Source organism: Microtus oregoni, unplaced genomic scaffold (assembly GCF_018167655.1).
Source record: "Microtus oregoni isolate MIOR12 unplaced genomic scaffold, Mior012 000014F_ref0000157, whole genome shotgun sequence".
Taxonomy (NCBI): domain Eukaryota; kingdom Metazoa; phylum Chordata; class Mammalia; order Rodentia; family Cricetidae; genus Microtus; species Microtus oregoni.
This window is the reverse complement of record NW_024543073.1, coordinates 22,389,575-22,411,693: the sequence shown is the minus strand read 5'-3', so window position 1 is coordinate 22,411,693 and position 22,119 is coordinate 22,389,575. Positions and strand designations below refer to the sequence as shown.

At 37.5% G+C, this 22,119-nt stretch overlaps 1 protein-coding gene across 1 annotated transcript in view; it reads left to right on the top strand.

The window, feature by feature from the left end:
* Window positions 1-21,757, top strand: part of Homer1 (homer scaffold protein 1) — a 97,243-nt gene extending 75,486 nt beyond the window's left edge. The window contains exons 6-10 of the mRNA XM_041663246.1: window positions 6,235-6,270; window positions 7,540-7,696; window positions 10,788-10,898; window positions 11,613-11,693; window positions 18,877-21,757. Coding sequence (XP_041519180.1) covers window positions 6,235-6,270; window positions 7,540-7,696; window positions 10,788-10,898; window positions 11,613-11,693; window positions 18,877-19,065 — 574 coding nt within the window. The 3' untranslated portion in view covers window positions 19,066-21,757. The remainder of the gene's footprint in view (window positions 1-6,234; window positions 6,271-7,539; window positions 7,697-10,787; window positions 10,899-11,612; window positions 11,694-18,876) is intronic.
* The last annotated feature ends 362 nt before the right edge of the window (window positions 21,758-22,119 follow it).

The window sequence follows — 22,119 nt, the reverse complement described above, 5'->3', positions numbered from 1 at the left end:
GCCAGCCTGGTCTACGGAGCAAGTTCCTGGAGACACCAAAGCTACATAGAGAAACCCTGTCTCAAAACAAACAAACACAGAGAAACAAAAATTTGCTGGGCGATGGTGGTGCATGCCTTTAATTCCAGCACCTTCAGAAGGTTTAGGAAGGCAGATTTCTGTGAGTTCAGGCCAGCCTGATCTACAGAGTTTCAGGACAGCTAGGACTACACAGAGAAACCCTGTCTTGAAAAGAAAAAAAGAGAAGGGAGGGAGGAAAGGAGGTAAAGGGGGGAAACAATAATTTGCCATGCATGCCACACACCTTTAATCCCAGCACTCTGGAGACAGAGGCAGGCAGAGCTCTTTTAAATTCAAGGCCAGCCTGGTTTAGTAGGGCTGTGTAGAGAGACTTTGTCTCAAAATAAAGAAAAGAAGAAAGGAATGAAGAATGAATAAAATGAAAATCCTAACCCTAAACTGTTGAATGCATTTTTGTTGTTTTTAAGTGGAACTAGCTTGCACCAATAACCTAACAAACCTAACCGAGAAAGAACACAAGCATGTTTGGATCAGTGTTGGTGACTTCTATTCCCATTTGGGGTGAGATGTGAAACAGGCAGACTTAAAATCAGGTAGTGCTATGGATTGTTTCCACTTGGGGATTGGCTTCATTCTTGATACAAAGAAACACTAAAGAAAAAAAAAAAAGACTGTTTTTACCCTATTTTTAAGTATTTGAAAAAAGGTTATCTAAATGTTTTTCTTAGTGCTACATTATTTAATATGTATGGAGTACAAAGAAGGGGTGACCATTTTAGAGACTCTGATAACAGACCCAGAGCCTGGCAACCTATCTTAGAGCATGCAAGTAACCACTCATGGTGGCTTCTTCTCATGCATCAGACTCTTGTTTTGAATACTTTACTTTCCTCACAAAACTTTGAGTTGAAATAAAGGGACACTGAATTTGAAATCCAGCATAAGGAAACTCTGGTGATGGTTTTGAAGTGTTCTGAATGCCTTGTAGATTAGAAGCCAAGAGAAAACGAACTGGTCCTTTCTGAAGGGAGAGTTTACTGAACACTCAAACACACTCACAAGAATGAAGGATTATTTTGCCTTCTCCCAGCACTCATAGTGTTTCAGTTGTCTCTGAATCACTGAACACATTGGCTTTCTTCCTGAGTAGTTAAGGTATAACCTTCAAAGCTGTGTTGATGATAAAAGACAGATTCACCCTCAAGAACACCCACAGTGTTTTTGTATTGGTGGAAATCAGACATAGGGCCCTGCACATGCAAGTGGGGAGCTACCTCCCCAACACTTTTTTATCTAAAATGTAAAATGCCAACTTAAAATTACACTATAAAGTTAACCCAAAGAAATCAATTACTACTAAATATCAATCGAATAGGTAGGAAACCAGTATCTTAGGGTTGAAGATAAAGGAACATCCTTTTTTTCAAAATTGGAAAGAATATTAAAACATAAATGCATATAAGAATCTGAGATAGCTTACTTGTAGAACTCCCTTTGGTAGGACATCTTTGGCATTTATAGAAGTTGAAATTATGTAAGTCATTATAACAGAGGCATTTACATACTTGGTAGCCAAAGGAATGTGTGCATAGCCGCAGGAGGAAAACAAAGAAGATCGATAAGCACACACTAAATTGTATTTCACTGTTCCTTAGAAATGCAGTGACCCACGGAGCAGCTAGGGGAAATAGGATTGTTCTCTGAACAAGTCAGGCTTGCCGTGTGATAATAACTTATAGATCATGCATTCATTTACCTTTTGATCAGCATAAGAAAATGTAGTCACTGGGGGCTGGAGCGATGGCTCGACACTTAAGAGCACTGACTGCTCTTCAGAGGACCCTAGTTTGATTCTTAGCATCCTTGCTCACTGTTCTTCCAGGTCCATGGGACCCCGTACCTCCTCTGGCTTCCTTGGGCACTTCCTGTAAGTGGTGCACAGATATACATGTATTAGACACATAAGACAGTAAGGAAGAAAACGTAAAAACAAAAACTAAATACTGAACTGTTTCCCTATAGTGCTCATTCCAGGCTACCCAAGTCTTTGGTCTGGTGGTCTGTGGCCTTGTGCACTGTGCAGTGTTTGGGGGCTCTGAAGAGTAAGAAAAGATTAAAGAAAATCCCCGAGACAGTGCAACTGTGTCGCGGCTCACCACTCAGTACATTGGAACATACTTTTGGAAATAGAAGCACATTAAGAGACTGGGTGCCTTTAACTTTTTCTCTCCTATTTCTGTGACTTAACTTCAGTATCTTCCCACCCCAGCCACTTGCTCCTTGTGCCTTGTCTGTGTCACTTTCCTTTTGCATATCCCTGCTGCTTGAATCCTTCTCCTCCTTCTATTTCTTACCACCGTCTCCAGTGGTTTGTACACCTCCTTTTCTTATCCGGTAGCACAGCTGGTCTGCTTCCTACCCACCTAGTCTTTTCACATGCCAGGAAAGCAGGGCTTGCAGAACAGTTCTGAGACAGGTCTACCAAGCTGAAGAAAGTCCTTCCAGTTCCTCCAATTATATCATCATACGGTCACAGAAAGGACATACAAAAGCACATAGAAAACTTTTCATTCTATTTTTGGTAGTAGCATAACTTCGTTACAGTGGCATTTCCCCTTTCTAACGTATAAATTTGTATATATTTTAGTAGTTTATACATTTGTAAACAAACACTAGGTTATCTGTTCTATAGTTGTTTGTGCTCTTTTGCAATCAACCCCACTGGCTTTTTGTAATTTATTTTTTATTTTGCAAATCTGATATACAATACTCACTAAAAAGTAACTCCATACTCCCTGACAGCATTTTTGTGTTCCCTGGTCTTGACTATGTGCCTCAAATATGAGTGGAGACATAGAGTATTTGTTTTTGGGGTGTTGGCCTTTTGTATGTAACATGATGTCCTTGCAGTACATTCAGAATTTCCTTTTGTTATATGTACCTACATACTTCATTTTGTTGGTCAGCCAACCACTGAAGGACACAGGGCTGCTTCTGCCGTTTGGCTACTGTGACTAACCCTGTTGTGAGAGTGGGTATTTTATTTTCCAGCCTTTATATCTTAAAATACTTCTTTAACCCTGTTTTACTAGTATGGTAGCACATTTTGTTAGGTAGTTCAATATTAACCTTCATGTTTTGTGGTTTTCCTTTTTCTACTTGTGTTTCAGTGAAACTGGTTTCTAAAATTTCTACAGTTATGTCAAATTCCCTGACTCTGTCAGAACCATTCTTTATTTCTATTTTATTTGACACTATCACTTGATTCTTGCTTGTAGTTTTCATTTCTCTGCTGAAATTCACAATCTGATCTAGCTTGATGTCTCCTTTTCCAAGTAAAGCCTCAGAAGGCTATTCGCCATCCTTGCTTAGTGTGCCCTGCATCTCTGAGTAAGAACCCCTGAGTTACTTTCTCTTTTGACATTGGCTTCATTTATTGCACTTTGGTACACATAATGTATTGAATGTCAATTATTACATAAAAAAACAGCAATTTAGAGTAGTTGTCTCTTAATCCATAGGGGATTGGTTCTAGGATCCCTTGTCAAGACCCAGATCTGTGGGTCAAGTCCTTTATGTCAAGTGGCGTGGTGTTTACATATATATCCTACTATACACTTAACTTGTAGGTGAAGTAGACTATTGCAGTACATATGCTATATAAGTAGTTAACACTTTGTTATTTAGGAAGTAATGATAATGAAAAGTATGTTTATGTTCAGTATAGACAAAATAAGTTTTTCCTACTGTTTCCAGCCAGTAGTTGATTGAGTGCATAGATATGGAAAGCCAGCCTCTGTATTTCCTCCTATACTTGGGCATGAATGTTTCTTATGTTAGCATAGGAGTTGGGTCATTCTGCTTAGGGGTTAAACTAGAGTTTGATTTTGTTTATCCTTTCACCTACTTCTGGTATCTTGTGCCTCGTTATTGGCCATTCGTTCAGCCCTTTACTAGACCATCAGGTATTTTAGACAGGCTAAGAATCACAGCCTCACCAAGTTAAACAGCATAAACAAAAGCAACACATCTTTACATTGCTAAACAAATGTTCCACAGCATAAACAAAAGTAACACACCTTAAAATAATATTCTACAGCGTTCACCTTCGCAGCCGAAGATTGTGGTAAAGAGCTTGTAGGAGAGTGTGTGTGTGCCTTCCAAGGATCTTAGAAATACTTTGTAATAGCTTTCTTGCTCACAAACAAGTATCATTCCATGTGTAAAGTTTTATACTTACTTTGTTGACGTAGAGAATAAATACATTTACCTGGGTTTAATCATAGTATACTGAACATTTATGGCTATATATTAAACCCAAGCCTCCTTAATCTAAACAGTCAGCAAATTTGAAGATACTGAATGTGCTGAATAGTTTTATGTCAGCTGGATGCATACTGGAGTCATCTGAAGGGAGGAACCTCAATTGAGAAAATGCATCTATGAGATCAGACTATAGGCAAGCTTATAGAGCATTTTTTTTAATTAATAATTAAAGGTGGGGCAGCACTGTGGGTGGTGCCATCCCTGGGCTGGTGGTCCTGGGTTCTATAAGAAAGCAGACTAAGCAATCCATGGGGAACAGGCCAGTAAGCAGCACTCCTCCATGGCCTCTGCATCAGCTCCCACCTCCAAGTTACAACCCTGCTTGAGTTCTTGCCCTGACTCCCTTCACTGAGGGACCGTGACATAAAAGTGTAAGCCAAATAAACCCTTTCCTTCCCAACTTGCTTTGGTTATGGTTCCTCATTGTAGCAATAGAAACCATAACTAAGACACTGGAAAATCCTAGGGTAAATTGGAAAACGTTGCTAACCTACTTTAAATATATACTTAGATGATCCTATCTTTTCTAATAAGTACTTTGGTCATATGAATTAGGTTCACCCTAAAGAACTCATTTAACCCTGCTTCTCTAAAAGCCTATCTCTAAATACAGTCATACTGTGATACTCTTACAAGTTAGGACTTCGGTATATAAATTTAGGTTGTTGGGTTACCATTGAACCTGTAATAAAAGACACTGAAAACCTAGTTCAAATTAACATATCTTGCAGGATGACAATGTCCAGCAGAGCTTTCTGGTACAATTAAATATTCTGTGTCTTTGATAAACAATAGTCATGTGAAGCTTGTGGCTACTGACTGTATGTATGTTGTGCCTAATGAGACTGAAAAGTGAATTTTTAATTTTATGAATATTAAGCAATGTAAATAACCATATGCAACAGTGGCTAACATTTGCATAATGCTTGACCAATCTATTTAACATGGACAGATGGAGGAGCACTATAGTTAAAATATGGGTTCAGTACCACAGTCATAATAATTGAAATAAATAGACATAGATTGAGTTACCAAATTTTGTTGTTGTTGTTTTGTTTTGTTTTGATTTTTGAGATAGGGTTTCTCTGTAGCTTTGGAGCCTATCCTGGAACTAGCTCTTGTAGACCAGGCTGGTCTCCAACTCACAGAGATCCTCCTGCCTCTGCCTCCTGAGTGCTGAAATTAAAGACATGTGCCACTACTGCCCAGTAAATTACCAAATTCTTAATGGAGTTTCTACCAATAGATTATAAAATAACATTGAGATAATAATGCACTAAAATGTCCTCATTCTTTCTCTATAAAGATGTAGTTCATCTTTAGAATGATATTGATTTTTGACAGGTAGATTTGAGAATAAGTCTTTAAAGTCATTTTCATTTTTAATTTTAAAGAGTTTTGATAATTGCATATAACAGATGTTCAAATTAGTTCAGTAAGTTTTCAGTTACCAGATAGGAGTCCATACTAGTAGAGAGTTTTAATAAAAACTAATTCGTTTAGAGCAGGTGAATAGTCTAACGTTTTTTTTAAAAAGTCTAAATCTAAAAAGTCATTCCACAAAAGAAGAATTTGAAAAAAGTTTTTTTTTGAGACTAAAAATAGTTTGTTAAACTGAGAGCTTCCTTTATTGCTTCATTCTGTCCTTTAGTGTTTTGATGAGATGCTGTTCACTGGGAAACTTTAGGAACTCTTAGAACTAATTTTAAATTTACAGCAAAGTTATAAAAACTGCAGTGTCCTATACCCCTTTTCTGATATCTCTTAATTAATGTCTTATATGATTGCAGTATGATTGTCAAACCTTGGGAATCAGCACTATGTAGTAATACCAACTAAGTCTCGGTCTTTCACTAATGATCCTTCTTTTTGTTGTTTCTTTGGCAGTGCTGGGGATCGAACCCAGGGCCTCTCCCATGCGAGGCAAGTGCTTTACCTCTAAACTATACCTGCGACCTCAGTGTTTTTTTTTTTCTGTTTTGGGAACATATGCAAGGATTCTTCAGTGTATTTCATTGTTATCTCCAGTCTCTGTTCTGGTCCTTGGTCTTTTCTTCATATTTTAAAAGTATTTTGATTAATTATTTTTAAGAATGTCCTTAAATTTGGGTTTATATGATTTTGATTTTTTTTATTTGTTTGATTAAAAATTTGAATTTGTTTGCTTCTCTTAGAACTGTCATTGGAAATGATCTGCTACCCTTCTCTGTCTTCCTGCTAGGGGGTTATAGTGTGGATGTATCTTTTAAAAAAAATCTGTTTATTTTATGTGTATGGGTGCTCTCTCTGCATGAACAACTTTTATGCCAGCAGAGGGCATCATCCCACTTGAGATGGCTGTGGATGTGGGTGCTGGAATAGAACTCAGGACCTCCAGAAGAACAGCCAGTGCTCTTAACTGCTGAGCCATCTGTCCAACCCCAGTGTGGATGTATTTTAAAACTGGTATTAAGCTTTAGAAATTTTGATGATGGAAACTGCCTTCTTTAATATATTATAATTACTATAAAATATCAGTCTATAAAAAGATGCCTTGTGATACAAACTGATACTACATATGCAACCATTGATTAAAGAAAGCTATAGGCATCACTGGTTAATGGGACAGAATTAGTAGAATTTCATTAATTGAAATAAAGTTCAGTAATGAAAAAGAGAAGCCATAGATAGTTCTCCATTGGAAAGTTAACAAAGTAATTATCAAGAGAAGGGTCTTCCCAAAGAATAGAATTTCTTTTGTAATAGAAGTTATTAGAATCAATTTCTTAATCTAGCATATCATATCATTTTATTATAGTTACTGTAATAAATACTTATTGGAAAATTCTGAATATAAAGATAAAAATAGTAATTAAAAAAATACTACACCACCCGTTACACAACCTTACTGTCGTGTAAGAATCCTCATATGTTCCCACTGGGGAGTGAAACTGTAGTAGACTTTGGTGTCCTTAAACAATATACTGCATTGTTATTACTTTTGACTGGGTATATTATATGTGCATAATATATACTAATATATATGTGTATCACACTTTCCTGTAAACAAGTATTCCATTCTAAACATACTTTTTTGTTTTTATTGTTTGGGGTTGTCTTTGACTATACGTCTGATAATAGAATTAAATATTGTTGTCCATTCAGAAACAATACTCAGTGAAATGATAAAATTTTCTCCTTATTTTGTTTTAGTTCAGCAATCAGCAAACACTGGGAGGCTGAACTAGCTACTCTCAAAGGAAATAATGCCAAACTCACCGCAGCCCTGCTGGAGTCCACTGCCAACGTGAAACAATGGAAGCAACAACTTGCTGCATATCAGGAAGAAGCAGAGCGGCTGCACAAGCGGGTAAGGACAGGGCTGTGCCAGCACAGGGAATAAAGGTTTCTGTGGGGGAGAGCACATGGAATCTTCTGGGATACTCTTTAGTTGTCAGGAATGTATATGAGCTAAGTTTCTTATTATACTGGCTAAAGAAAAATATTTCTCAGAGTTGCATGGCAATGAAGACTATATAGCTTTTGAAAGCAAATGAACTGATTGTAGTTTCAGCTGTGCCAATTAGCTGTGTGCCAAGATGGCAAAGATGTGAATAGGAAAGGAAGAGAAAAGGGGACAAGGTTAGAGCAGAACAGATACTATACTCTCCTGTATATAAAAGTTATCTTTCAATTTGAAAGGTGAAAAATTGTGGAGCTCCGTTTATAATATATGAATATACTTAATTATTAGTAAGATAGTTTTTATTTTTTTATCACAATAGAAACCTAACTTATGACAAATCACTGGTGTTAAATATCCATTGACAATCTATTTTGTTTTCTTACTGTGTAATCTGGTTCCTTTAAGATTGTTTATGCTGTGGGGATGCTAGCAACAAGTTAGCTCTAATTTATCTGACTACTGGTTCCATTTCCTGTCTTCCACATTCACGGTCCTTTTTAGACACATATTGGACATTATAAGTGAGATTTTGTAAAGTCTTCTAGTTCCTTTGAAGAGTGATCATTATTTGCTGTGGGATAATGCTTTGTACACTGTAAAGATTTGTCACTTGTATTGGTTTAGTAAAATGCTGATTGGCCAGTAGCCAGGCAGGAAGTATAGGTGGGACAACCAGACTAAGAGAATTCTGGGAAGAGGAAAGGCTAAGAAAGCAAGATGAGAATGCCTCACTGAGAATAGGCACCAAGCCATGTGGCTAAACATAGATAAGAATGGGTTAATTTAAGTTGTAAGAACTAGTTAATAATAAGCTTGAGCTAATAGGTCCAACAGTTTATAATTAATATAAATCCCTGTGTATTTCTTTGGAACTGAATGGCTATGGAACCGGGTGGTCTGTCTACAATTTATTTATTATTATTATTATTATTATCTGTCACTATTATTATTATTATTATTATCAGCAGCAGCAATAGGCAATACATCTCTTGAATTTATATACTGGTAGATTTGGTTTATTTCAATTTTCACTTATCCTTGGGAAAAATCACTTAGTTTAGTCCAGGCAGTCTCTTCCCCTACGATGTAGCCCTCTTGAGGTGTCACTGGAAAGCCTGAAGTGTTTTTACGGTCTTGTTCATCTGAGAAGATTTCACAATGTCTTCTCTATGGCCAATGCCACCACAGCTCAGTCCTTCCAAGGTCAGCTTTTTCTGTGCCTACACCTACTCCCACCCCCTTCCCTATACTCCCTGACCATTTATGTGTACACTCAGCTATGGAGTCCACTAAAGACCTGTGGGAGGTCTGTTTACCTTTCATTTAATTATCCCAGTTTCTAGCTCTTCCATGTATTCTGAGGAATCTAAAAGTTCTTGAACTCTTCAGGAAAATAAAGCTAAATGTTTCAGTTTGAATCCATCAAGCTGTCCAACTATATCAGCAGGTACCTTTAGACAGAGATGTGTGAGTCACTGACACCTATGTGACTGATTTTCCTTTTTCTTTTTTTTTTCTGGTTTTTCGAGACAGGGTTTTTCTGTGTTGATTTGAAGCCTGTCCTGGAACTAATTCTTGTAGACCCCAGACTGGCCTCGAACTCACAGAGATCTGCCTCCCGAGTGCTGGGATTAAAGGCATGCGTCACCACCCGGCTAGTGACTGCTTTTCTACAGTTGGTTGTTTTGGGGTTTTGTTGTTTTTGTTTGTTATTTTTTGTTCATTTTGCTACAGGCTATTTACTGTTTTTTGATCTGTGAGAAAGTAGTCCAATAAACCCGTTGCATTGTTATCAACATTCAAATTCTCTTTAGAACATTTTTAGTTAATCAAACAAAGACAACTGGTTCCGAAAGACAAAGACAATGATTCCGAAGATTTTTTTAATGTGTATATGTGCATTTGCAAGAGTGTGTGCATGTGTTTGTGTAAAATATCTGCATGTGATTGTGGGCAAATGTGTGCCGTGACTTCCCTTGTTGAGGTTTTGGGAACGGAACTCAGATTGTCATATTTGTGTGGTACTTGCTTTTCCTGCTGAGCTATGTCTCCAGCCCATTCCCAGTAGTTTTTATTAGATGCTCCTCATTATGAACAAAGGAGAAGAGAGCTTTGAGGGTTCCAGCAGAGGGGATTGGCTTTCAGAAGATAGGTGCTGAGTTTACTACCCGTTAAGATCAGAATGATCTTCAGAGGGACATTCTAGTTCAGTCAAGGAAACAAAAAAAAAAAAAAGTTGGACATGAACACCATTTATTCTTAGGTTACTGTTAGAAGTGTACATCTTGGCCAAATAGATGATTTATATAGGTTGCAGCCAGTGACCGAAAGACGCTAGGATTGACTTTACCAGTGTGGTCTGGGGTTGCAGCCCAGTGGTGCAGTGCTTGCTTCATACTTGGGCCCTGTATTCATCCTCATTAGTGGAAAGAAGAAGAAAAAGAATTTAATATTATAAAAAACAATTGGAAGACTTTGAGCATCATACAATGAAAGACTCATTTGTGAGCGGTTCCAAAATACATAAGAAGCCATTGTAATCTCTAAGTTTTTAAGGTGGTTCTTAAGCATATCTTTTATTTCAGATTTTCTCGTATTTGTTGGGGGGAATTCTTACTTATGGAAGGTCAGTTCTCAGAACCCATATTTACCAGAATGCTCCAAATGGGGGAAGCAGACAGTCATTAGCTATACCTGTATGAATTTTAAGGAACTTTCCTTATTGGAATTCTTTGTAGTGATTAATCACGTGTTTTTCCATAATCTGACTCTGACCACCATTTGAAAATTCATTGTTCCCAAACTATCTAGTAATCCTTTGGTTTTTGCCATTGCCTAAAATATTTATGTTTAAAGAATTTATTTTATGCCAAGATTCTTAATAACCTTTCATATAGTAATTCAAAATTCATTAACTTCTCAGGGGCTTACTATGACTTCAAGAAACTCTTTGAAACTGCCACTTAATTTAACCTGTGTTCTCATTTAATTGCAGGTCACTGAGCTTGAATGTGTTAGTAGTCAAGCAAATGCTGTGCACACCCACAAGGCTGAGCTAAATCAGACGGTACAGGAATTGGAAGAGACACTGAAAGTGAAGGAAGAGGTAGGCCCCACTCTATAGCCCTCTATGATCCAGATAGCATTATGTACAGCATAGGAGGTCTGGATTACCATCTGCGGTAAAGTGAGATTGTGAGCTTCTGTTTTAAAGATAAAACTTTTATGGAATATTATAAAGCTTGTTCATGTTTTCCCCCTCATGTTTCTGTTATTATTAACTTTGTTCGACTATGGCTGCCTTTTGTGTGAGAGTTGTACTTATATAAGCAATAGGAAACCGTTAGAGATTAAATGAATTTTTGCAAGTTGTTGCTTTCTTTGATTTTTAGTCAAAAAGGGCTATTTCATATACCAGGGGAAGAACTGTATCTCAAACTTGAAGCTATTTAGTGCTATGCTGAAGCCATCAGATTATACTTTTGTTAGAAATCATTCTGAATTGGCATGTGCTATTGTGCCTGTAGTCCCAGGACTAGGAGCCGAGGCAGGAAGATCCTGCGTTGAAGCCAACTTTGCTATATAATGAGTTAAAGGAATGGAGTTAAAGACCCTGCCCCATCTCCAGGAAAAAAAGAAGGAAACCTGACTCTTCCAGGGAGCAGGCCTCTACAGGACTCATATCCCTCTGAAAGTCAATAAGGGATGCTTTTAATTACTGTTTCCTCAGAACTAGGAAATAGTTTCGGAGGAAAATTAGTTCTTCCCTCTCCTTATTATAAGTTAAATGTTGTTAAAGACATTACTTTACCTTCTCCAGGAAATAGAAAGATTGAAACAAGAAATCGATAATGCCCGAGAACTCCAAGAACAGAGGGACTCTCTGACTCAAAAACTACAGGTAAGCTAAGTAAAAACTTTACTGGTTCTATACAGAAAGTACTAGTCATTCTTTCACATCATAGTGACTTTTTAAGCTTTCACTTTTATTTTTTTTCTTTTTTCTGATTCATGCCTACTGCCCAGTGTTGTAGACTTTCCTTGATGACTTCCTTTAGGTAGTGTGTAATCCTCGATGGCCATTTAGAAAGGGTTGTTGCGCAGTAATTTGGAAATTTCTGCTTTTATCATTAAAGGGTACCCTAAACTTCAGGGAAAATATTTCAAATGGATTTCATTTAGTGTAGGGACCTGCTGGTGTTTTGTGTGCCAAGTTACTGTTTGAAATCTGGCATTCCTTGTGTCCTAGTGGAACAGAGGGAAATGCCTTTTCCCTTTCGTCAGTCTTAAGCAAATTTGTCAACTTTTTCCTGCATAGCTAACATACTTCCTGATTCTAGTTGACATATATACATCCTGTGTTGCTGGGAGTCAAATGTGAAAAGATTTTTCAAAATGTATTACTAAGTTGCCTTTTGCCAGCTTAAGCTAGCTGTCTCAAGAAGGGAAACAAGAATGTTCCTAAAGTGAGGAGTCTGCAGAGGCTTCTGAAGAGGAGCCTGGGAGCCAGGGAGTAGAAGGGAGGACCAGTTGATAAGAAGACTCAGCACTGCTTATTCAGTGCTTGCTGCGTACAGACACTGTGCCAAGCACTCTTCATATTCTATCGGAATATCACAGTACAATGCAGAGGAACCCAGAGCCTGAAGAAAAGTAACTTGACCAACCTATATTTAGATCAAGACAAACTCTAATGCCTCTGTCCTTGACCACAAAACTCTGCAACTGTGGTGACTCTTCAGAAAGAAAACAGACTTTTGGCCAGGCATAGTTTTGTACACCTGTAGTCCCAACTCGCAGGAGGCAGAGCAGAAGGATTTCTGTGAGCTTGAGACCAGCTTCAAACTCTACATATGAATTCCAAGATAGCTGGAACACAGAGAGACCTTGTCTCAAGGAAAAAGAGAACAAGAAAACAGGTTCTTTACATGGTATAGCCCCATCCCTGCCCCCTTGCTTCACTTGTTACATCCCTCATCAGTCTAAGAGGCAAGATTACTTGTTTTGGTCTATCCTGGTAAATGTCATTTCTAGATTTTAACTCTCTGTGTAGAGTACTGGTTCTCAGCTGGCAGTTCTGTATCGTAAAGATCACTTACTAATGTGTGAAGGCATTTTATATCTTCATCACTAGGAGAGTGTCACCATCTCTTAGTAGTCAAGGCAGTGACGCTTCTTAATGGGCTTGGTCATCTGACCCTAAATGTCAGGCTGGTGTGGCTGTGTATGATACATATAATTGGGACTAGAGGGAAGGGAATGGGTGGTTCAAGCTAGTTTCCCTCCTGTTTATTTTGGTTTTTGAGTACTTTGTGGTACCTTAACACCTTGCTGCTGGCTAAGCTACCCACTGACACACATTTCATGTTGACAGGTTGGGTATCCATTTTAACTTCAGAAGTGTTAACATGTTTAATCAAGACACATAGCTACCAAATGCTGAAGCCTCACTTTGTTTGATTCTAGTTTGCTCTTTATGTGTGTTGTAGTTGCTCTATGACCAATGCAGTTTACGAAAGGAAGCATTTAATTGAGGGCTTGCTTACAGTTTCAGGGGGTGAGTCCATGACCATCGCAGTAAGGAAGCTGGCAAGCAAAATGCTGGAACTTTTATCTTATTCACAGGCAGTGGAACCCCACCCTCAGTGATGAACTGCCTCCAGCAAGGCCACACCTCCTAACCCCTCTCAGAACAGTTCCACCAGCTGGGACCAGCAATCACAGGAATTAGCCTGTGGCCATTCTCATCCAGACTGTCACAGTGCTTGCAGTACCTCCATAATGATTCTTTTCAAAATGTCTGTCAGTGTAAATTTTTCTCATATAAAAGTGGAGATGTTTATTTAATCTTCTTAGCATATTGAACTCACATTAAACATCTATGTTGATATTTCTAATTGTATTTTATTGCTATTGAGTAATAGTTTAATTTTACAGCAGGCCCCTAAAATTGTATCAGCTGTTAACACTTCTTTAGTTTAATTTCAAATATGGTGGTGAAAACACTCTACATAGGACATCTAGTATCAAAAGTATCAGTACTCTTGAGTCTTTCTTTCATTCAGCATTTCTGTTCTTAGTGAAGATGCCTCTCGTGTTTTTCACTAATTTTTAATTCTTATTTTCTTGAAAGTATTTTGTTTGTTTATTTTGTTTTTATGAGGAGTAAATGTTGAATTTTGTTAATGGCCTTTTAGTGACTATGGAACTAATAATCTCCCTAGATTCCTCCCCACCCATCACCCTTTTTTCTCTTTATTTTAAAGATGTGTGTATGTGTGTCTTTGTGTGTTTGTGTGTACACACCACATATGTGCAGATTCCCATGGAATCCAAAAGAGGAATTCAGGTCCTGGAGCTTGAGTTACAGGAGATTTTGAGCCACCTGATGTGGGTACTGGGAATGGCACTTCGCTCTTCACTGCTGAGCCATCTCTCCAGCCCTTCTTTCTAGATCTCTCAGTACTCAGCTATCATCACATTGGCTGTGAAGCTTTGGTACCTGAATTTTAGAGAAGCAAATTCAAACCATAGTACTCACCAATCTTGACTCTATTACGGCTTTTTATGTCACTTTAAAATTTTTATTTATTTATTTATTTACATTTTAGTGTAGATATGTTGGTGTTTGCCTGTGTATATATCTGTGCACCACATGTACACACCAGGTGTCCGTGGGGTCCATAAAGGGAACTGGAGTTAGAAATGGTTGTGAGCTACTGAGTGTGCGCTGGAATCAAACCTATGTCCTTGGAAGACCAGCCTGTGCTTTTAATTGCTCTTAACTGTTCAATCCTTAGATGTCACTTTTGAGAAGTCTTGTTCTAATTCTGATTCTCTTGCCTTAATAAGTTTTGGGCTTGGTTTATTCAAGTGCTATGAGGATTTTTGTTTTATTTTCAAAAAACAATGTTTATCAAGATATTTCATAAAGTGATTGTTGGAAGTCATTTTTCTCAAGTATTAGTGGGCCATTTTAATTTCCTTATCCAGCTGGGCATGACATACACCCTTAATCCTGAGTCCAGCACATTTCTGTGAGCTCAAGTCTAGCCTGATCTATGTCACAAATTACAGGCCATCTAGGGCTACATACTGAGACCCTGCGTCAAATAATATCAACAGCAATAATAGTGTATATTCAAGTACTTTATCTCTTGATTCTTGTAGTATCTGAATCGTGAGCAGCAGAAAGAGCCTCACAGATTTCTCTAGACATCCCCAGTGTCAAAAAGGTTATGAAATGCTTCACATATAAAATTAAAAATTTGTCCTTATATGTTATTTTTCTTCTGCAGCATATCTAGTATGTAATTGAATTTTTTTGTCTTCTATCCCAATCTTTTTCTGGTTTTCCTTACTTAATTTGCTTTTATTCTCTTTAATTTTTTATATAATTAAGGAATAATGAATGAATTTATAAATGTTCATAAAAGCTGTTTTTGTTTTGTTTTTTATTTTTATAAGGACCTTATACTTAATTTCTTATGGGGTTTTTTTTGTTGTTGTTGTTTCCTGTTTCTTTCAACAATTTAATCGACTCCCCTGTTTTTCAGTGTAGCATGCTTAGTTTTCTGGGACTTTCTGTTGTGTCTTTTGATTCATTTGTTTTTATTTTATTTATGGGTGTTTTGCCTGTATGTTGCACCTGTGTATTGCATGTTTGCAGTACTCTCAAAGAGGGCATTGAATACTCTGGAACTGGAGTTGTAGACTGTTGTCCGCTGCTGTGTGGGTATTGGGAGCCAAACCCAGGTCCTCTGGAAGAGCAGCCAGTGCTCTTAATCACTGAGCAGTCTCCAGCCCAGTATCCTTAATATGGGGGCCTAATTCAAGCTCCTTTTTGCATACTTTTATGTAAACCTTAACTCAGCATGGGATATCATGTTAAAAAAAATTCTGCTTTGTAATTGGTTGGGGAAATTTTTCGTTTTTTTTGTTGTTGTTGGTTTTGTTTTTTAACTGAATTCTTTTTAGTATTTTCTATTGATTGTTTTATAAATGAGCATATTTATTTTAAAATACCTCTGCATTTTTGTGGACAAAAGGGCAGTTTAAGGTGATTAAATTCATAGTTCAAACACCCTCTTTTGAGGGACAATAATAGACAGGGACAATGTGTATGCTTCAGTGTTTTAATTTTTCTTTATATAATAAGAGCTTAAAGCTTTTTGTCTTGATTTCCCCTTTGCTGTTCCTAAAGGCTCCTTGCCTCTTGCTCTTTTCTGAAACAGTGTTGCCTTGCCAAGACTGCCTCTTCAGGTTTCACATGCAGTCAAGTCCCTCAAATGTACAGTCTGTTCTGTTCTACCAAGCCACTGTTTGCAGGTGTGGGCTTCCATGGAGGTCTTCCTGTCTCACAGTGTTGTCCGCTGCACAGCCCTACAGTCCCTCTGGAAAGGTTAAAGTGACAGCTTGAGAAACAGGCCTGCAGAGATTGTACTTTCAGGTTTTGGCCATTACAGTACTCTGAAAGGAATTTGAAATTCTGACCTATAAAGTGCTTCTTCTTTTTTTTTTTTTTTAAATCTACACCATGAGATGGGTGCCCCTCACATGCCTTAAATGACTAGGAAATTAATAGGTAGCAATGATGGTTGAAGACATGCTTGCAGAGAGAAGCAAAGGCCAGAACGGGAATCGGCAAGCTTGCCGGGAGCGGTGCTGGCTGAGGCTCTGGTCACACCTAGTCGGCCCCTGTTCTCTAGATTGTCCATTCTCCCCACCTGAGAATAGACCAGTTCTCTCTGTGTTGTGCTAGAGCTGTTTGGTTATTTAACTAGTAAAAGTCTTACAGAGACACATGTCGGAGCTGGACATTGATTCACAACTGTGTGGCTCCACTCCAGATGTTTGGGTGCTTCATTAGTTGGCGAGAAGAACGAGGGAGCCTTTCTTGTCTGAGGAAGACTGCAGAGGGCAGACTGGGCTACGGCTGTGAAGTGGGCGTGATGCTGAATGGCACTTGGTCTATTTCTGTAGCTGGAAACATTCTGTCCTTAAGCTTGTTGCCCAAGTGCAAGAGAGCGCTCTGTGCAGTCATGAGTGGGATTGTTGCATTTGACCACAGGATCTGTTCCTCCCTAATAGTTTACAGCCTCCGTGGATTTAGCTTCTGAATTTATAAATACCAATTTCTGATTATTTTATTAGTTATCTTCACTTCACAGATTATTCAAAGAATGATTAAAAACATATGTGGCTAACATAGAAGTGGCCAATACCAGTTAGAAAATGCTTTGAGATTAGATGTGGTCTTTACACTCTTCATTTATGAATTGTACTGTTTCTCTTAGTCCTCCCACACATTGCAGCTTATCTGGGAAGTATTATAATGTGGCTTCAGTATTGTTCAGAATTATCACTGTCAAATCATGTGATTATATTCAGAATTATAAACAGTTACTCTCTTTCATCTTCTCAAGTCAATTTACCCACATCTTTTTCTTAGAACTTCAGTGTTTTTATTAGATTTATGTATTTATTATGTGTATGTGCCACAGATGTGTGGATGTCAGAGGATAACTTGGGAGTCTGTCCTCTCCTTCCACCATGTGTGTCCAGGGATTGAACTCAGGTTGTGAATCGTTACTGTTGTTGTTGTGACAGGGTCTCACTGGCTGTCCTGAAATGCACTGTGTAGACCAGGCTGGCCATGAACTCACAGTGATCTGCCTGTCTTGACCTCCGTAGACGGGGATTAAAGGAGTGCACCATTATACCAGCTTAAGTTGTGAGTTTTGGAAGCAAGTGTCTTTACCTGTTGAGCTATCTTTTTGACCCTAAAAACTTCTATTCTTGAGAAAAATTAATGTGGAGAAAAATATTCATAATTCAAAAACCAGAATCCTTTTTAAAAAAAAAAAAGATCTTTATTTTTATGTGTATGGATGTTTTGTCTGCATGTATGCCTGTGCAATACCTGCACGCAGTGCCTGTGGAAGCCAGAAGAGGGCATCAGATCTCACATTGAGATCCACGTGAGCTGCCTTGTTGGTGCTGAGAATTGAATCCAGGTCCTCTAGAAGAGCAGCCAGCGTTCTTAACCACAGAACCATCTTTCCAGCTTTAAATTTGACCTTTAAAACTAAATTTAAATCATTAGTCATGTAATTTTGGGTTTTTGCACTTGGCTCATTATATAATGTTTAGAAATATTTGTCATCCTTAGAAACATTGTTAAAAGCCATAATTCTTAATGTGCTGGCATTTAGACCACATAAAAATTTTAAATATTTTTGTATTGTATTAAAGTTTTGTTTTCTTTCTTTCCTTCTTTCCTTCCTTCTTTCCTTCCTTCCTTCCTTCCTTCTTTCTTTCTTTCTGTTTTTTGTTCCTTCCTGGATTTTCAGCCTGAATTTGTCATCTTTATTCTTCTGATATATGCAGTTACTGTATCTTCAGTATAAGCTTCTAGATCTGAGCAATTGTATGTTTTTTTTTGTTTTTTGTTTTTTTTTAAATTTATTTATTATATTATGTGTATAGCATTCCTTCCACGTGTGCCTGCAAGCCAGAAGGGGGCATCAGGTCTCATTATAGATGGTTGTAAGCCACCATGTGGTTGCTGGGAATTGAACTCAGGACCTCTGGAAAAGCAGTCAGTGCTCTTAACCTCTGAGCCATCTCTCCAGCCCCCGCAATTGTATGTTTTTATGCACATGTTCCTTCAATCCCGAATACAGGGTCAGTATCAGACAGTCTTACCATCTCATTTTAGGGAGCTGTTGCTTTTCTTTGAACTCTTTCTTTAGAGTTACGGGTCAGGGGAACGCCTACTGTCAGTTACAAAGGAGCAGCAATAAAAGTGAGATGTAAATAAAACGTTGGTGGGTGATCTGCCTGCCCTGAGAAGTCCGGAAGCCTTGCCTGGAGTGAAGCAGTGACTAGCGGCCCTTTCTTGTTGGAAGGATAGATCTGTTCTTAATCAAGCCTGGCTCTCTAGGGTGGCTGACTCCAAATCTCCGTAAGTTGTGTGAACTTGAACGTCAGGCTTACTAGAAGATATGAGGGACAGCAGAAAGTTGTATTGTTATCTAAAAATGAACTAACATGGACGTGTGTGTTAACTTTTGTTTCTGAAGGAAGTTGAAATTCGGAATAAAGACCTGGAGGGGCAGCTGTCTGACCTGGAGCAGCGCCTGGAGAAGAGCCAGAGTGAGCAGGAAGCTTTCCGCAGTAACCTGAAGACACTCTTAGAAATCCTGGATGGAAAGATATTTGAACTAACAGAATTACGAGATAATCTGGCCAAACTACTAGAATGCAGCTAAGGAGAGTAAATTTCAGTGCCAAATGAGGAAAAGATACTGTCTGTCTTCGTAGGACTGTTTGGGCTTTGCACCAAGATTGCACAAATTTTTTTGAATATCATCCCTCCAGGAGGAGGTGTTTTGAAAATTGGAATTGTATATTTCAGTATAAATTTTAGAATTTAGCCTGTAGCTAGTTGGGGAAAAAAAGACATGAAAAACTTGAACTACAAATTACCTCCATGTATATTGGCCATAGTTAACTGGAAAGTTCTAAGTAGACACTTACTGCAATCTTCCCCTGATGTTAGCTAATGGGAGAATTAACAATGTCTGGGTCCTTTCTTCTTTTTTTTGTTCAACACAGTGAAGATTATCTGCTTTTTAAATTAATTTATTTATGATATCTACAGCTGTGTTTTGTGCAAAAATTTAGTAATGAAAGCCCTGTCTTTTGTTGTTATCTGAATAATTTCTCAGGATATTTTTGCACTGCTGAGAAGCAGGGCCATTACCAATTAATTCTTGCCAGGTGTGGGAGAGAGGTACATCTTCAATTGAAAATCACCAGAAATGGGTGTCTGGAGTTCTTCCTTTTTTTACTGGGAGTGTTTTCACTCTCGTGACTACTCTGGTACACTCTACTGTTCTCCAATCTTGTCTGCTGTATAGTTTACTTTAACATATTGATTCGTGTATTTATGAGAAGATACTGTCTCCCATTTTATTACACACTTTAAAGCCAATTAAACAAAGGCAGCTGAGTCCCTCGGATATTTTTCTTTTTAAATTTATAGTAAATTTGACACACAGAACTGAAATGCAGCAGTCCGTCCTTGGCGGTGTAGGCTAGCAATGTTAAGTATCTTTACAGAAAATATGCAGGTACACTTATTTATATATTTGGCAAGAAATCTTTTCTGAGTGTTCAGTGAATTTCAGTTTATGAGAAATAATGGCTATGGGGGCACTGTTTATTATAGATAACTTTAAGGTAAATAGCTGATTTCAAGGAGGTCCACTTCCACCTAGCAGCCAATCAGAGGACTGTGTCTAAATTGTGACTGTGGCAGATGGGTCTTCACCGAAACCATGTCTTTATTCACACTTCACAAGGCAATATTTTGAACTGTTAACTAGGCATTTCAAAACGGGAAATACCTTCAACAGTCTCTTCTCGGAGAGCTAGTTTTAGTGTTGTTTTGATGTAATTTTAAGACATTTAGCAAACATGCATTTCTTTATATGATACACTTCTTTTACAGAGCTATTTTAATAGCAAGCCAAGTGCTGTCTGCTCTGCCCGAGTAGGGATTGCATCAGAATACATATATTCTTGCTGTACAATGCCTGTGATTTTGAAGAGAGTTCTTTTCAGTGGATGCTTGAGTACCTGACTCCGGAGTCAATGAATGCACTGGGTTTTGTTTGTACCCCAAATGATTGAATTGTTAAGTACAAATCAAGCAGATTAACCCATTTTTTCACTCATAAACAGATTCTTAGTACTAGTTTTGTTTTATACTTATGTGTATGTATATAAATACATACATATATATCAATTTATATTAGAGTGAAAAATAAATGGTTAATTTCTAAAGTTAGTTTCTACAGTGAGGTATCTCTGAAAAAATCTCTATCAGACACACATATAATCATCATGTATTATATATCCTATAACATCACATCAGTCACCCCCATCTATTTTAGGGTATTTTCCTTATCTGTTTATTATAGAGAGAATAATTTAGGTACACATGCTCAGAGCTGAAATATTTCTCTGATAAATCAGGTAATAAAATTTATTTGATGGACAGAATTTTGAAAACATATGATTTTATCTATGAGTTTCTGAATATCAAAGAATACCAGGTTTTAATTTAAGTAGAGGCTTAACACTAGGGATCAGGGAATTTAGTTATGAAGAGTTTAAAAAAAAATCTTAAAAAAAAGAAAAAAAACAGTGTAAGCTGTTAATATGGTAAGGGAATTATTTTAATGATGTAATAAAATATTTTTAAATTTTGGCATAGTGATCATTTAATGGGAAAATAACTCACCAAAATGTCTCCACTTGAATTGTACTGATAATGTGAGGCATATGTGTAATTCAATATATACATATACCTATATGTATATACAGAAATTATTTTTAATATTTTCTTACTGCTGTGAAATTTAAAATTGGAAATTTTGTGAGTGTTTTCCATGTCCAATAGAGCCTAATTGTTTCTTTTTTTAGTAACTTAACACTTTCTTGAGGGCTGCACCTATAACTTCCCAGCTTGTCGGTAGACATGTACAGTACTTGGGATGAGGTGGACACAAGTGCACATATAAATAAGCCTTCCTATTGACTATTTTAAACATTCACTACACTAGAGGAGCATCTAGAACTCATCGCCTCTAAGTCATAGATTGTGTGCCTACTGTAGCTTTTTCCATTGCTGTATTATATAAACATTTGCATATTAAAATTTGATTTTTCCCAGAGATAAATATTATATAATGTATCTATATTTAGATCAGACTGTGGTAATATATTGATCAGAACTAATGTTGGGGACGATAGCCTGAACTTGCGGACTTGCAGCGACCCAGGAGGAGAGCAGAGGTCTTTCCCATTTGTGTGTAAGTTATTACAACTATGAAATCTTGTACAAAAGCAAAAACTGGAAAAAAAACAAAAATACAGTTTTTATTTTGAAATACAGTTGTTCTCTGGAGAATGTACTTCCTCTTTTTCTCTCAGTCTTTTAAGGATATTTAAAGCATTTAAGCAATGGCAGCATTTCCTTCAATCCTACAGGTGCTACTGGATTTTGCGTTAGTATGTGATGTTTTAAAATCCTAACTTTGACATAAAAGGTTTTATAAGTATTTCCCTGCCTGGAAAATTAGTTTTTATTCTTCTGTCCTCATTCCCTCCTCTCGCTCTGCCTCTCTAGACTAAAAACGAACATTCATGATATCGCATTACTTCTTGTCCCTAAATGAAGTTTGCAGCACCATCCAAACTCTGATGCTCTGTTGTCTTTGAACTGTTGGAGCAGTTAGAGAAGAACTTGTCCCTTA